Source organism: Anomaloglossus baeobatrachus, chromosome 1 (assembly GCF_048569485.1).
Source record: "Anomaloglossus baeobatrachus isolate aAnoBae1 chromosome 1, aAnoBae1.hap1, whole genome shotgun sequence".
NCBI lineage: Eukaryota > Metazoa > Chordata > Amphibia > Anura > Aromobatidae > Anomaloglossus > Anomaloglossus baeobatrachus.
In genome coordinates, this window is record NC_134353.1 from 180,967,856 (window position 1) to 180,983,083 (window position 15,228).

General features: G+C 48.0%; 1 protein-coding gene across 2 annotated transcripts in view; it reads right to left on the reverse strand.

The window, feature by feature from the left end:
• Positions 1 to 10,621: 10,621 nt before the first annotated feature.
• Positions 10,622 to 15,228, reverse strand: part of ANXA10 (annexin A10) — a 128,903-nt gene continuing 124,296 nt past the window's right edge. For both annotated transcript variants that reach the window (XM_075335112.1, XM_075335120.1), the window contains exon 12: positions 10,622 to 10,842. In XM_075335112.1, coding sequence (XP_075191227.1) covers positions 10,774 to 10,842 — 69 coding nt within the window. In that variant the 3' untranslated portion in view covers positions 10,622 to 10,773. The remainder of the gene's footprint in view (positions 10,843 to 15,228) is intronic.

Genomic DNA, 15,228 nt, shown 5'->3' on the forward strand with positions numbered 1-15,228 from the left:
CTTCCGGGAGATTACCGAGTCACGTGACGGGGATCCCTATAAAATATACAGTATGTTAAAATATTTAAGATGAGTATGCTAGACTGCAGGGCCGGACTGGCCATCGGGCAATTATGGCAAATGCCGGTCCCTGTAGTGTGCCGCTCAGTCTGCAGTCACCGCAGCTCTCCTCAGGGTTGTGGCTAGAAGCACCTGTGGGTGTGACCGGCTTGGTTAGTGGGCGTGACGGTTTACTTGGTGGGCGTGGTGATGTGTCCTGCCCTCCAGTATAATGATGCAAGGAGGGGCTTCGCCCTCCCTGCACCACCCTCATTTGGGTGTCTTACCCCCAAACCCCAACTCTATGCCCACTGTGGACTTAGAAAAATAATGTGCTGGTATCAGCTATGTCGACAGAGGCTCCGCCCATTCTGGTCACATGGGCGTGACATCAGCAAAGCTCCCTCTGTCCACGTGGATTAAGGCGTGACCCTTTCCTGTGCACACTTGAACAGCTGAAAGCAGCAGGACCAGGAGTCAGTGCGCTGTGCTGTTCTGTGCCGCCTGGCCCTGCTATGCAGTGTGATAGTGTGCGCAAGGCAAACTATGCTGCCCGGCATACACACTGCTGAGGAGAGCGGCAGTTGCGGTGACTGCAGCTCCCTCCTTCCTATTCAAATGTATTTGTGTCTCACAGATGTAAATACATTTGATAAGTGATCTGAGTCTAAGGTCGGCGTAATCCAAAAGGCTCCCACGACGTTCCAAGACTCACTGTCTAAGGCTATGTGCGCACTTACCGGATTTTTCGCGGATTTGCTGCATGTTTCGCTGCAGAAAATGTTCATAACATCTCCGCAGTGAATCACCAGCAAATCCTATGGGCAAAAAAAAACCTGTGCGCACTGGGCGGAATTTGACAGCTGCATGTTTTGCTGCGGGAATCCCACAGCAAAAACAAGTGCATGTCACTTCTTTTCCGCACATCGCTGCGGGATTTCACTCCATTGACTCCAATGTTAATCGTAAAATCCCGCAGGGAATAACGCAGGCAGCAAATTCTGTGCGGTTCACTGCGTTTTCCTGCGTTATTCCCTGCGGTATTTCGCGGTTTACCTCCGGTAATGTACATCGCCTGTCTGCGGTTTTGCAGGGAAGTGATGTCATTACAGGAAGAGGAAGCCGTGCAGAGTAAACACACACAGACATCACACACACAGAACACAGACATAGATCACAGACACATAGAACACACATAGAAAGAAAACGGAAATATAGGAAAAAAAACACGTGTGCTCCGCTGCATATTCACCGTCCAGCCAAGGTAAACACACAGCGGCGGCCCGGTATTCTCAGGCTGGGGAGGGAGAGGGGCAGGGTTAATGTCCCCCGCCTCACTCCCCCTCCGGCAGCCGAGAATATCAGCCGCAGCTGCCCCAGCACTGTCGCATTATGCGGCAGCACCGGCGTGTCCCCGGCTCTTCCTGCCGCCGTGTAGCAGTGGTAGTCAGGGTAATACAAGGAGTTAATGGTGGTGGATCACCGCCATTAACTCCAGGCTTGATCATGCTAGCGTCTATGTGACAGCTGACATGATCAACCCGTAAGTAAAGTGAATAAAACACAGACACCAAAAAATCCTTTATTTTAAATAAAACAAACAAGCCTCGTTCACCATTTTATTAACCCCTCCCGTACCAAAGCTCCGGCGTAATCCACAGCTCCGACGTCCTGCGCTGCTTACATCCAGCCGCGACTGTCACAAACACAGCGCTGAATGAATGCAGCAGACAGCAGAGGTAATTACCGGTCATTTCCCACGGCCGGTAATGTGAACTCACTGCCGACCATGGGAAATGCAGCGATCTGTCCTCTATCTATCCCTCTATCTATCTATCTATCTATCTATCTATCTATCTATCTATCTATCTATCTATCTATCTATCCCTCTATCTGTCTGTCTATCTATCTATCCCTCTATCTATTCTTCTGTCTATCTATCTACTATCTCAGAATTAAATGACTTGTTTTTTTGTTTTTTTTCAATGTGCTTTATTGCATTGAATGTAATAAAGCACATCCTAACCCGCACGCGGCAATACCGTGAACAATACCGCGGTGAAACCGCAGCAAACTGCGGCAAACCACATGCGGTTTTCGGGTGCGGTTTGCCGCAGTTTTTTACCGCTGGTGCGGTAATCTTTGAGAGCATGCGGAATTTTCTCAAGAAAATTCCATTTCCCAGTGCGCACATAGCCTAAGTGTTATACTCACAAGCCAGTGGACTCACTGCGCACAGAGGGACTTGACTACGGAACCAGCCCTGGTTTTCCCCAGAGCCTTTAAGGGTTAGGGTTTTGTGTTGTATGTGTGAGATCAGGTGCCTAATTGTGAAGACTTAGGGCTCATTCACATGACCGTGTCATCTGTCCTGGTCAGTTCCTGTTTTTTTTGCGGACACACGGACAGGACCATCTTTTCAATGTCTTTTGTGTAGGATCAGATGGCACATGGAAGCACTTCTGTATGCATCCGATCCTATAAAAAAAAGCACAGCAGTGTCAGCAGCCACGGGGATGATGAGCGTTGTCGTCAGGAGATTAGCAAAGTTCCTTACCTGCGGTGATGAAGTCCTGCACTCCTGACGTCAGCGCTTCTCACATCACCTTTCGCAGGCGGCCCGAGACTGTGACTAGCGGTGACGTCACGGGCCGCTCGCGAGAGGTGATATGAGAACTTGGTGGGCATAGAAGTCAGTGATGAGCACTGACATCAGGAGTGCAGAGGCTTCCATCACCGCAGGTAATGTACCTCGCTAACCTCCTGAAGTCAGCGCTAGTCATGCCCTGCAGTGACCTGGGCTGACCTATTGATGTTAACTCAGGTCACTGCACTACTCTCCCAGCCAATGGGGAACATTCTGTTTATCATTGACTGGGACAGTGAGTATAGATCATCGTGGGACCCCCTTATTGGATTACGCCACACCCGGATTTGATTTTTCTTTTCAATAAATTGGTGAAAGGGAATGTTTTGGGGAGTATTTTTTCAAATAAAAATTTGTTTGCCATTTATTATTTTTTTTTAATTACTGACTGGGTTACTGATGTCGGGTATCTGATAGACGCCATGACATCACTAATGCCAGGGCTTGAAGCCAGGTGACATTACACATCTGGTATCAACCCCATATATTACCCCGTTTGCCACCGCACCAGGGCATCAGGATGAGCTGGGGAAAAGCACCAGGATTGGCACATCTAATGGATGCGCCACCTCTGGGGCAGCTGCGGCCAGCTATTCTTAAGCTGGGGAGGGTCCAAGAACCGCGGACCTCCTTTGTCTGAGAATATCAGACCACAGCTGTCCACTTTACCTTGCCTGGTGATCCAATTTGGGGGGGACCCCACGTTTTTTGTTTTAAATTATTTAATTTAAAATAACAGTGTGGGGTGCTCTCTGTTTTGGATTACCAGCCAAGGTGAAGCTGCCAGCTGCCGTCTGCTTTACCAGAGCTGGCTACAAAAAATTGGGGGGACCTCACATTTTTTTTATTTTAAATTATTTATTTTTTTGCTAAATACAAGGCTAGGCACCCTTTAGTACCACATGAAAGGCAGTAAGGGTGCAAGATTACAAAATGCTGAGGAGTGGGACATTATATATCTTTCTCATCTTATCTATCCCTCTATACATCCCTTCATTCATTCATTCAATCATTCATTCATTCATTCATTCATTCATCCCACTATTTATCCCTCTGTCTCTCTATCCCTCTATCTGTCTATCCATCCATCTATTTATCTATGTATCTATCCCTCCATTCATTCATTCATTTATACCTCTATCTATCTCTCTATCTATCCATCTATCTATATCTATTTATCTAGCTGCTTTCTTGTTTTGCAGTCCGCAATAAAAATGGAAGGCGCACGGATGATACATGCCCGTATACGAAACAGTACCGTTTTTTTGCAGACCGCAAAAACGGGACAGTCGTGTGAATGTAGCCTTATGCTGTGATGGCTAGCCAGTCTATGAAGAATGGAACAGCAGCAGCAGCCGGAGTTTTGGATTCAGTAGGAATGGTTGGATGGATGGATGTGGTAGCAGTGGCCGATGAGGATACTTGTGACAGCGGGTACCGTGGTAGGCGACTTGGATACTTGCAGAAGCAGATATCATGGTAGCCGGCTGGCCTGTATGGTTGCAGCAGCAGACAGACAAGCAAAGCACTGAACCACAGATATGAATCAGCAGCAGAGCACTATGACAGAAGCAGCACAACGGGACCTGAGAGCTAGCAATGTTAGAAACTTGTTGCTCAGGCACCTACCTAGAGGGGAAGGTGCTTTAAATACCTGAAACCTCTCAGCTGACCTGAGAGGCATTTCCGGGTCAGGACTTACTGGCTCTTTAAGAAAAGGCATGGCCGCACGTGTACCCAACGGGCATTCCCTAGAGGTCTGTGTGTTGTGTGCATTCCCCGGGAGACAGCAGCATGACCCGAGGACACGGCAGCCTCCACAGGACGGCCAGGCAGGTGAGATAACCAATGTCTTCTCCAGGGCAGGAGGGCAGGACAATGTGGAGACGCCGGTATGGGCGTTACACCGAGCCAATCAAGAACAGATCATTCTTCGTTGGCAGGGACAGCAGTCACTGTTGGCTGTCGCACTGTGCTGTGTGATTATCACTGCAGTGAACTGAGATGACCTCATGAGGTCACCCCAGGTCACTATAGCAGATCACACAGTAGACGAGCGATGACAGTTCACTACAGTTCAATGCCCGCTGTTGTTTGTGCGCTCGTCACAGCATCTCTGGGAGCGCTCCTTAGAGTGCACGCTCGCCGCTGCACCTCTCTTAAAGGGCAAGTGTGCCACTCCCAGGAAGTGCCTCTCAGCCTATTGCTGACAGGCACTGGGTATTTAGGACAAGCTCCCTCTAGGGGAGTTTGCCTGATCAACGTGCAAGTTTAGCTAGTGTCCAGTACTCAAGCTAGCTAATTGTCAGGTCCCCACGTCTTTCCTGTCGGCTCCCATCCTGTTGGTTCCTGTCCTGTCCGGTCGGGGCCAGTGTCCGTGCCAGTCTGTCCCGGCTGTGCCTCAGCTATCCCCGTGGCCCTTGCCACACAAGAGACTATGACTGTCTGCCCCGGCCATGCCTCCAGCCTCAGCTATCCTGGTGACCCTTGCCACACTAGAGACTGTGCCTATCCGTCCCGGCCGTGCCTCCAGCCTCAGCTATCACGGTGGCCCTTGCCACATTAGAGACTGTGCCTATCCGCCCCGGCTGTGCCTTCAGCCTTAACTATCCCCGTGGCCCATGCCACACCAGAGCCCGTGCCTATGCGCCCCGGCCATGCCCTCTGCCTTAGCCACTTTGGTAATCCCAGCCTCGCTAGAGACTTTGCTTGTCTGCCTTGACCGTGCCATCTTCCTCTGCTACCCTTGTGGACCCAGTCTAAACTCGAGATTTAGCATGTCTACTCCTGTGTCCGTTACTGCACTGGGGGTCAGCTGCCACAGTCAAGATCCCTGCCCTTAGAGTAGCACCCAGCGTCCGCCTAGCGGTGGGCACTTACCAAAGCCCCTCCCACTAAACGGGTACGCCCTGGGTCCCGCTGGGGTCCAGTGGGTTCACTTCTACTCGCTGCTGTACAGTCACCCGGCATTGAGCGTGACAATAACATCCCTGAAGAAGGTGAAGGTGTTTTCTTATCTACAGATAAATAACTTGGTCCTAGTTATTGATTTTGGGTAATACAAATAACCCATAAATACTATAAAGATGATCTGTATTGCTAGTGGCTGTGATATATTTTCAACATCAACCACTGAGTTGCTGTGTTCCCTGTGCACAAATAGTTATTTTACATGTTTTTATTCATTGCGGTTTATTTAACTGTTTATTTGTGGTTTTCATTCATTGATATTCACACGTTCAGTTTTGATCAGTTTTTTTACCTCAGTATTTGTTAAGCCAAAGACAGGTGTGGGCAAAAAATGCAAAAGTGGTGCCTTTGTTTCTAATATAGTTATCCTCTGATTGATCCACTCCTGATCTTGACTTACAAATACTTAATGTGTAAACATGGCCTTAGATTTATTGTCACAAGAATGTTTTTTGCACGCATCACCACCGACTGTCATGGTGGTGTCAGGATCTGGGGAAACTTCAGATTCTTACACTCTGCTACTTCTCTGATGTCTGTGATCAGCACCGGGTGACTCAGGCGTCGTCTCACAGTCTGCTGGACTGCTAGTTAATTTACTGTAGTTACGGAGCCAGTTATATTCACTCTCCTCATATATATGCTGGATGGACTGTTCATTTAGTGCTAGTGCTTGACTATACTGTCCTGGAGAGGTGACTTTATCCAGGCTTAGTGGTGGTTAATATATTGTTGTTGTAAATGGTTGTGGTGTTTACCCGTGTTGTCTTTTTGTTGCTGCCTTACTTCACCTTCTTTTCTCTTTTGTTCCTTACTGTTTATTCCTGTGAGTGTGCAGCACTGATTTTCTGTTTTCCCTGTCTGTCTTATCTGTGTTTCCATCACACTTCTGCCCCTTCCTTCCCTGGGGGGATGGGGGGAACATATTTGCTTTACTTAGGAGTATAATAAGGCACGGGTCTCCGGCATCTCCACCATGAAGGGTAATCTGGAGGACACGGATAGTCTAGGGTCAAGGGGACAACATAGGAACCTCTTGTCCCTTGCTATCCCACATTGTTAGATTTATCTGTTATAAGAGCACAAAAATGCAAGATTTGAAAGTTGCAAATGTTTCTTTTTTTTTGCCTAACTTCCTGTATTTTCATAACTAAATGAACATATTATTCACCTAAATTTACTGATTTCATAAAGTATAAAGGTCTCGAAACATCAGGACCAGTGATTTTTATGCCGATTTGATGAGCGGGCATACTGTAGTCTGATGCTCTTGACTCATTAAGATGTGAATGCTTTTTAATAAATCAGGAGAGTCTGACAAGTGGCATGTGCGTCCATGTGCTTCGTCACAAATCTTACTCGAGTCGGGGACTGAAAGTAGGATTTTTGGTGTTAAATACCCCAGAACTCATCATGAGTTTGGCTAGCTATGGCGTGATGCCCCCACGGCCTCCCTGTCTCACCCAAGCTCTATCTATTTGGTTGAGCTGGGCAAAATTGGTGTGGAAACTTTAATAGTCACCAAATTTATGAACAATTTTGAGTGGCGCAAAAATGGTGTGATTTTTCAAATCTTTTTACAGCAGAATTCTGACTTTAAAGCTTTGATGAAACAGGAAACAGCAATATAAGAAATATTCTAAAGTGATTACTACATAAAGTGATACAGCACAGTTGAAAAATGGGGCTCAGTCTAGGCCAGGGGTGGGGAACCTTTTTTCTTTCGGGGGCCATTTGGAAATTTCTACCACACTTCGGGGGACGCCCAAAACCATCAACTTTGAAAATGACCCTGATATATTTGATCAAACAATTAACTCACTGTGGTGGCTGGAGTGTCTACCCTTTGGTGCAGCTGTAATATTAGGAAATATTGATCTTGTTGCTTTCACAACTGTTTTTCCAGGTTTGAGTTGGCTGGGACTGCTGTATATACATTTCAGGAGGGGATGGGAGCATACACATCTTAGGGGAGGGTTGGAGGAATATAGCTCACTGGGGAGGCAGGGGGGCATATAGACATCAAAGGATATGCTGAAGGCAAATACATCACTTGGGAGGAGTATATGTCACTAGAAAAGCTGCGTGACATAGACGTGGCTGTGGGCATAGACATCACTGGTGTGCACATACATCACTGAGCGGCACAGACATCACTGGGGGTATATGCATCACTGGGTTGCACAGACATAGCTGGGGGGCACAAACATTACTAGGGGTATATACATAGCTGGGGGTACAGACAGCCCTGGGGGTTGCCTGTGGAGCACAGACAGCTCTGGGGGATGCGGGTGGGGCACAGACAGCCCTGGGGGATCCGGGTGGGGCACAGACAGCCCTGGGGGATGCGGGTGGGCACAGACAGCCCTGGGAGATGCGGGTGGGGCACAAACAGCCCTGGGGGATGCGGGTGGGGCACAGACAGCCCTGGGGAATGCGGGTGGGGCACAGACAGCCCTGGGGAGGTCGGAGGAGCGCAGACAGCTCTGGGGGATGCGGGTGGGGCACAGACAGCCCTGGGGGAGGCCGGAGGGGCACAGACAGCCCTGGGAGATGCCGGAGGGGCACAGACAGCCCTGGGGGATGCCGGAGGGGCACAGACAGCCCTGGGGGATGCCGGAGGGGCACAGACAGCCCTGGGGGATGCCGGAGGGGCACAAACAGCCCTGGGGGATGCCAGAGGGGCACAGACAGCCCTGGGGGATGCCAGAGCGGCACAGACAGCCCTGGGGACGCTGGGGGCACAGAGAACAATGGGAGAGGATTGAGGCATAGACAGATTTGAGGGAGGCTGGGGGCACAGAGGGCGCTGGGGGCACAGAAATCACTGGGGGAGGCTCAGGGCCCAGAGATCATTGGGGAGACTGGGGGGGCACAGAGATCACTGGGGAGACTGGAGGACACAGAGAGTGCTGGGGGCACAGACAGACCTGGGGGAGGCTCAGGGCACAGAGATCACTGGGGAGACTGGGGGCACAGAGATCACTGAGGAGACTGGAGAGCACAGAGAGCGCTGGGGGCACAGACAGACGTGGGGGAGGCTCAGGGCACAGAGAATGATGGGAAAGGCTGGAGGCACAGAAAGACCTGGGGGAGGCTCGGTGTACAGACAGACCTGGGGGAGGCTCGGTGCACAGACACACCTGGGGGAGGCTTGGGTCACAGACAATAATAAGGATCACTAACCACTATAAAAATATAAACATGAAAAATGGTAAAGCATTACTGCTATAGGGATACTATGAACAATGAAAAATACATTTAACTATCTGGAAAAAATGAAATACATGAAAAATGGTATTGCAAAACTGCTATGAATATTTGAAAAGATCTGAAAGTAAGGAGCGCTGATAGTGTAACACCAAAGGAGATCAGTGGGGTATACCTGGAAAATTATACACTCACCTGGATTAGTTGTGACAGTCACAACCACTAGTGCGCATGAGATAATGGCGTCTGCTGCAGCCCCACGTGGATGAGCATATAAGATAGGATAGAGAAGGGGTTAATGCTGCGCATCAGCCAAATGAAGACGTATGTTGATGAAGTATTCTTTTATTCCATAGGTCTACGCGTTTCGAGGTAAAACCTCTTCCTCAGGACCAATGTATCAACAACAGGTACTTGTTGTTGATACATTGGTCCTGAGGAAGAGGTTTTACCTCAAAAAAGCGTAGACCTATGGAATAAAAGAATACTTCATCAACATACGTCTTCATTTGGCTGATGCGCGGCATTAACCCCTTCTCTATCCTATCTTATATGAATATTTGAAAGTAATAGAGATGTTTAGCAAATGTATTGATCAATGCAAATGAGCCCGAAACCAACGACAAGGTAATCTCTAATTTTTCGGGAACCTAACCTTAATACCTCTATGTGGTATTAAAAATCTGCTAGTGTGGGCAGACAGGCTCCTGGCTAAATAGGATCATGAATAGAGTCTGGTAATAGGACAGGGTTCTGGGTTCTCAGTCAGAAAAAACTGCATGCTACTCAGAAAAAAGACTGACTGGAACTTAAGTGTGATTTAGGTGCTAGCCTAAAAATACATGACTATAATAAGCTGCATACTAACCACTATAACATATAAACATGAAAAATGGTAAAGCATTACCATTTTTCATGTTTATACTTTTTTCTGAATGGGGTCCCAGAGAGAACTGGGGGAGGCTGGGGACCCAGACACAACTGGGGAAGGCTGGGGACCCAAACAGACCTGGGGGAGGCTGGGGACCCAGACAGACTTGGGGGAGGCTGGGGACCCAGACAGACCTGGGGGAGGCTGGGGACCCAGACAGACCTGGGGGAGGCTGGGGACCCAGACAGACCTGGGGGAGGCTGGGGACCCAGACAGACTTGGGGGAGGCTGGGGACCCAGACAGACCTGGGGGAGGCTGGGGACCCAGACAGACCTGGGGGAGGCTGGGGACCCAGACAGACCTGGGGGAGGCTGGGGACCCAGACAGACCTGGAGGAGGCTGGGAGCACAGAGAGTGCTGGGGGAGGCTGCAGGCACTGACAGCGCTGCCCGTCACAGTAGGAGCTGGGGGATGATGGGGCAGTCGCTCCCCTTCTGTTGGAGCGCACCTACCCCGACTACAAAGTACGTCCTCACGTAGCCAGTGCCAGCGTTGGGATGTAGTCCTTCAGGTATAGGAATTACAGCGTTCAGCATTGGACGCGCTGTGTGGGGTTTTAAAGGGCCAGCAGCCAGCAAGATGCGACTGCCGCCCCAGCACTGCAGTCCCCGGGAATCAGCCTGGGGGCTGCAGAAAAAGTCGGGCTGGAGGTTGCCCACCCCTGATCTAGGCAATCAAGCTTTGAGTCAGCGGTAATAGAAAAGCTTTGCAGAGGGAAGACTAGCTTGCATTGTATGGAACACTTCCGAATATACATTATAATTATGAGGCAATGCTATTCTATTTTTGCTATGGAAAAAGAAAACATTTTCATAAATTAGTATTTATGGGAATTTCTATGACTTTATTTAGCACATCGGTTAAGAATCAGATCATGAGATGTTATGATTGAATATATACTGTATGATCTGTTGTAAGTCAGTGATAATTTATTATCATTCTTGTCATCAATTCACATTCTCCCGGAGACTTGTCTCAGAAGTCTTGTCCATCCCCAGCACAAATCGCAAGCAAGGCTTTCTCATAGTGTCCTGAAGCAAAGTGCTGTAAAGGAAATGATAATAAGGTTATTTTTCTTCTCACATAGTCTCATCCAGATGATTTCTGTGCAGACTGTACAAGCAGGTTTCCCCAATTGTTGTCATACACTAGTAAAAGTTAAGTTATTTAGACCCCAGCAACCCCACTTATCTTATAAATAGCTCATAGCTGTAACCCCTTTACCTGCGGGCGATTTTTCGTTTTTTCCTTCCCTTCTTCCAAAAGCCATAACATTTTTATTTTTCCATCAATATAGCCAAATGAGGACTTGTTTTTTGTGGAACAAGTTGTACTTTTGAATGACTGAATTCATTCTGCCACATATTGTAGTGAAAAACAGGGAAAAATTTCAAGTCCTGTGAATTTATTTATCATGTTCAGTATACGGTAAAACTGATCTGACAATAGGATTCCCCAGATCAGTATGAGTTCGTAGATACGAAATTTAACCAAATTTAGATACCAGATTGCTGATCGCACATGATCCACCGTTACCAGAGATATCATAGCTCCCCTGGTTCCCCCTATTTTCACAACGTCCTCTGAAAATTCTCGTTAAACAAAAATATAAGGTCCAAGTCAGTATACTGCTCCTAATGTACTTTGTACTTTGGATTTCCCTATAAGAACAAGAAGAATAAAGCCGGCTTTACACGCTTCGATCTCGCAAGCGAGATCGCAAGCGAGATCGCAAGCGATCGTACCCGCCCCCGTCGGTTGTGAGACACGGGCAAATCGCTGCCCATGCCGCACAACCTCGCTTACCCCCGTAACACGCACTTACCTGCCCTGCGACGCCGCTCTGGCCGGCAATCTGCCTCATTTCTAAGGGGGCGGTCCGTGTGGCGTCATAGCGAAGTCACACGGCAGGCGTCCAATAGAAGCGGAGGGGCAGAGATGAGCGGGACGTAACATCCCGCCCACCTCCTTCCTTCCGCATTGCCGGTGGAGGCAGGTAAGGAGATGTTTGTCGCTCCTGCGGTGTCACACACAGCGATGTGTGATGCCGCAGGAACGAGGAACAACATCGCTAATAATCAGAGAACGATTTTTTGTTTCAGGACTACCTCTTCTCGGCAAACGATTTTGACCGCTTTTGCGATCGTTTAAGGTCGCTCGTACTTGTCACACACTGCGATGTCGCTAAGGACTCCGGATGTGCGTCACAAACACCGTGACCCCGACGATAATTCATTAACGATATCGCAGCGTGTAAAGCCCCCTAAAGTCTAGAGTAGCTCTGTATAGTGGCCAGTGTGAATATTGCAACGTTTTTAATACAGATTGTGAGATGAAAAATAAAATTCCCAATAGGGATCAGCGAACCCGAATGGTAAAGTTCGGGGTTTGTTCTAAACACCTGGTGGACGGGTCTTGAACTGAAAAACGGACTCAGTGTCCAAGTTCAGAGTTTGGGTATTGCTTGTATGCTAATAAAGTTTGTTAAAAGGCTGCAGCATAGCCAATCATTGATAGGGAACATCCAAGCAAAGCACCAAATTATCTAATGGATGCAAAACTTTTGGGGAGGCTGCCGGCTGCCATTTTTAAGCTGAGAATGGCCAAATAACCATGGGCCCTCCCAGCCTCACAATACCAGCCCACAGTTGTCTGCTTTGCCTGTGCTTATGTGTGGTTATCAAAAATAGGTGGTCATTTTTTTATATTTATTTATTATCTATCCACATTTATATGCAGGGCAAGAACACCCATTTTATTTGTTTTTGTAGCCTCCTAGCCCTTAAGCAGGCTTTACACGCTGCAACATCGCTAGCGATGTTGCGAGTGATAGCACCCGCCCACGTCGGTGGCGCGTCACGGGGTGATCGCTGCCGTAGCAAACAACATCCCGCCCACCTCCTTCATTCCTCATTGTCGGCGGCCACAGGTACGATGTTGTTCCTCGTTCCTGCGGTGTCACACAGAGCGATGTGTGCTGCCGCAGGAACGACAAACAACCTGCGTTCCAAACGAGGAATGATTTTTTAAAAATGAACGACGTGTACACGACGAATGATTTGACACCTTTTTGCGATCGTTACTGATCGCAAAAAGGTGTCATACACAACGACATCGCTAACGAGGCCGGATGTGCGTCACCAACACTGTGACTCCGACGATATGTCGTTAGCGATATTGTTGTGTGTAAATGGGCCTTTAGTATAACCATTTTAAAGCAAAGAACTTTGGCTCACGATTGACTTCTATGGGGTTTGGGGTTAAGTCCGGGTCCCAAACCAAACTTCCAACTAAAGTCCATCTGAACCTGGCAAACCCAAACTCCCACAGATCCATTCATCCCTAAGGCTGTGTGCGCACGGTGCGTTTTTTTTCCCGCGTTTACGCAGCGTTTACGCAGCGTTTAAAACAGCAGCGTAAATTCATGCGTTCTGCTTCCCCTGCAAAGTCTATGAGCAACATTTTTGATGCCAAATATTTGACAAAATCGATGCGTTTAAAAAAGCAGCATGTCACTTCTTTTGTGCCTTTTGGTTGCATTTTCCACCCATTGAAATCAATGAGGTTTGTCAAAATGCAACCAAAATGCACTTTTACTGCATTTTTGTTGCGTTCTGCGTGCATTTTTGACAAACAGAATGCAGGTCTTTCGGTCTCTCTCTCTGTCCACGTCTGTCTCTCTTTGTTTTTTGGTCTTTCTGTCTGTCGGTCTCTCCCTCTCCCCCCTTCTCTCATACTCACTGATCACTGACTGATCACCGGCGCGATGCTGCACGGCTGTCACAAAGCTCCGGCGGCTTCTCCTGCTTTTGAAAATGCCGGCCGCTCGTTATTCCATCTCGTATTCACTGCTTCCCCCGCCCACCGGCGCCTATGATTGGTTGCATTCAGACGAGCCCCCACACTGAGTGACAGATGTCTCACTGCAACTAATCACAGCCGCCGGTGGGCGGGTCTATGTAGTGCAGTAAAATAAATAAATAAATAAATAATTAAAAATAAATGGTGTACGGTCCCCCCCAATTTTGATACCAGCCAAGGTAAAGCCGCATGGCTGAAGTCTGGTATTCTCAGGATGGGGAGCCCCACGTTATGGGGGCCCCCCAGCCTAAAAATATCAGCTAGCCGCCGCCCGGAATTGACGCATCCATTAGATGCGACAGTCCCGGGACTCTACCTGGCTCATCAAGAATTCCCCTGGTGCTGTAGCAATCGGGGTAATAAGGCGTTAATGGCAGGACATAGCTGCCAGTAAGTCCTAGGTTAATCATGGCAGGCGTCTATGAGACACCCCCCCATGATTAACCTGTAAGTGAAAGTAAATAAACACATACACCCAAAAAATCCTTTATTTGGAATAAAAGACAAAAATAACACCCTCTTTCACCACTTTATTAAAATCCCCAAATACCCCTCCAGGTCCAGCGTAATCCACACGAGGTCCTACGATGCATCCATCTTTGCTACATGAAGCTGACAGGAGTGGCCGTAGAACACCGCTGCTCACTGTGAGCTCCAGTGAGTGAGTGAGTTGCGCGATCAGCGATGACATCACTCAGGTTACCCGCGGCTGTCGGTCTCAGGTGGAGGACTCCAGCTGGCCGCGGGTAACCTGAGTGACGGCACCGTTGATTGCGCGGCTCACTTCAGTCACTCAGGGGATTTGCGGTCACCGGTGAGTCCTTCCCTTGTGATCGCAAATCAGGTCGTGGCACACACACACAAAACCGCTCGATAACAGTGAAGTTAGTTGAAGCTCATCCGAGTTCATTCTGATCGCGCGGCTCTGTCTCGCAGCCAGCCATGCTTCTATGGGGATGTAGCAGAGTTGAGTGGGACCACTCTGTCAAAAATGCATCCAAAATGCATTAAAAATGCATCCAAAACGCAGAGTTTTGGATGCTTTTTGAAACGCACATGCAGTGACAAAACGCTGCTTTTAATTTGCCACGCCAGAACGCAACTTGCGCACATACCCTAATTGTCAACATAAAAAGAAATATATATATATATATATATATATATATATATATATAGTACAGACCAAAAGTTTGGACACACCTCATTCAAAGAGTTTTCATTATTTTCATTTTTTTGAAAATTGTAGATTCACATTGAAAGCATCAAAACTATAAATTACCACATGTGGAATGAAATACTTAAACTCTTCAAAGTAGCCACCTTTTGCATTGATTACTGCTTTGCACACTCTTGGCATTCTCTTGATGAGCTTCAAGAGGTAATCACCGGAAATGGTTTTCACTTCACAGGTGTGCCCTGTCAGGTTTAATAAGTGGAATTTCTTGCCTTATAAATGGGGTTGGGACCATCAGTTGTGTTATGCAGAAGTCTGGTGGATACACCGATGATAGTCCTTTTGAATAAACTGTTAGAATTTGTATTATGGCAAGAAAAAAACAGCTAAGTAAA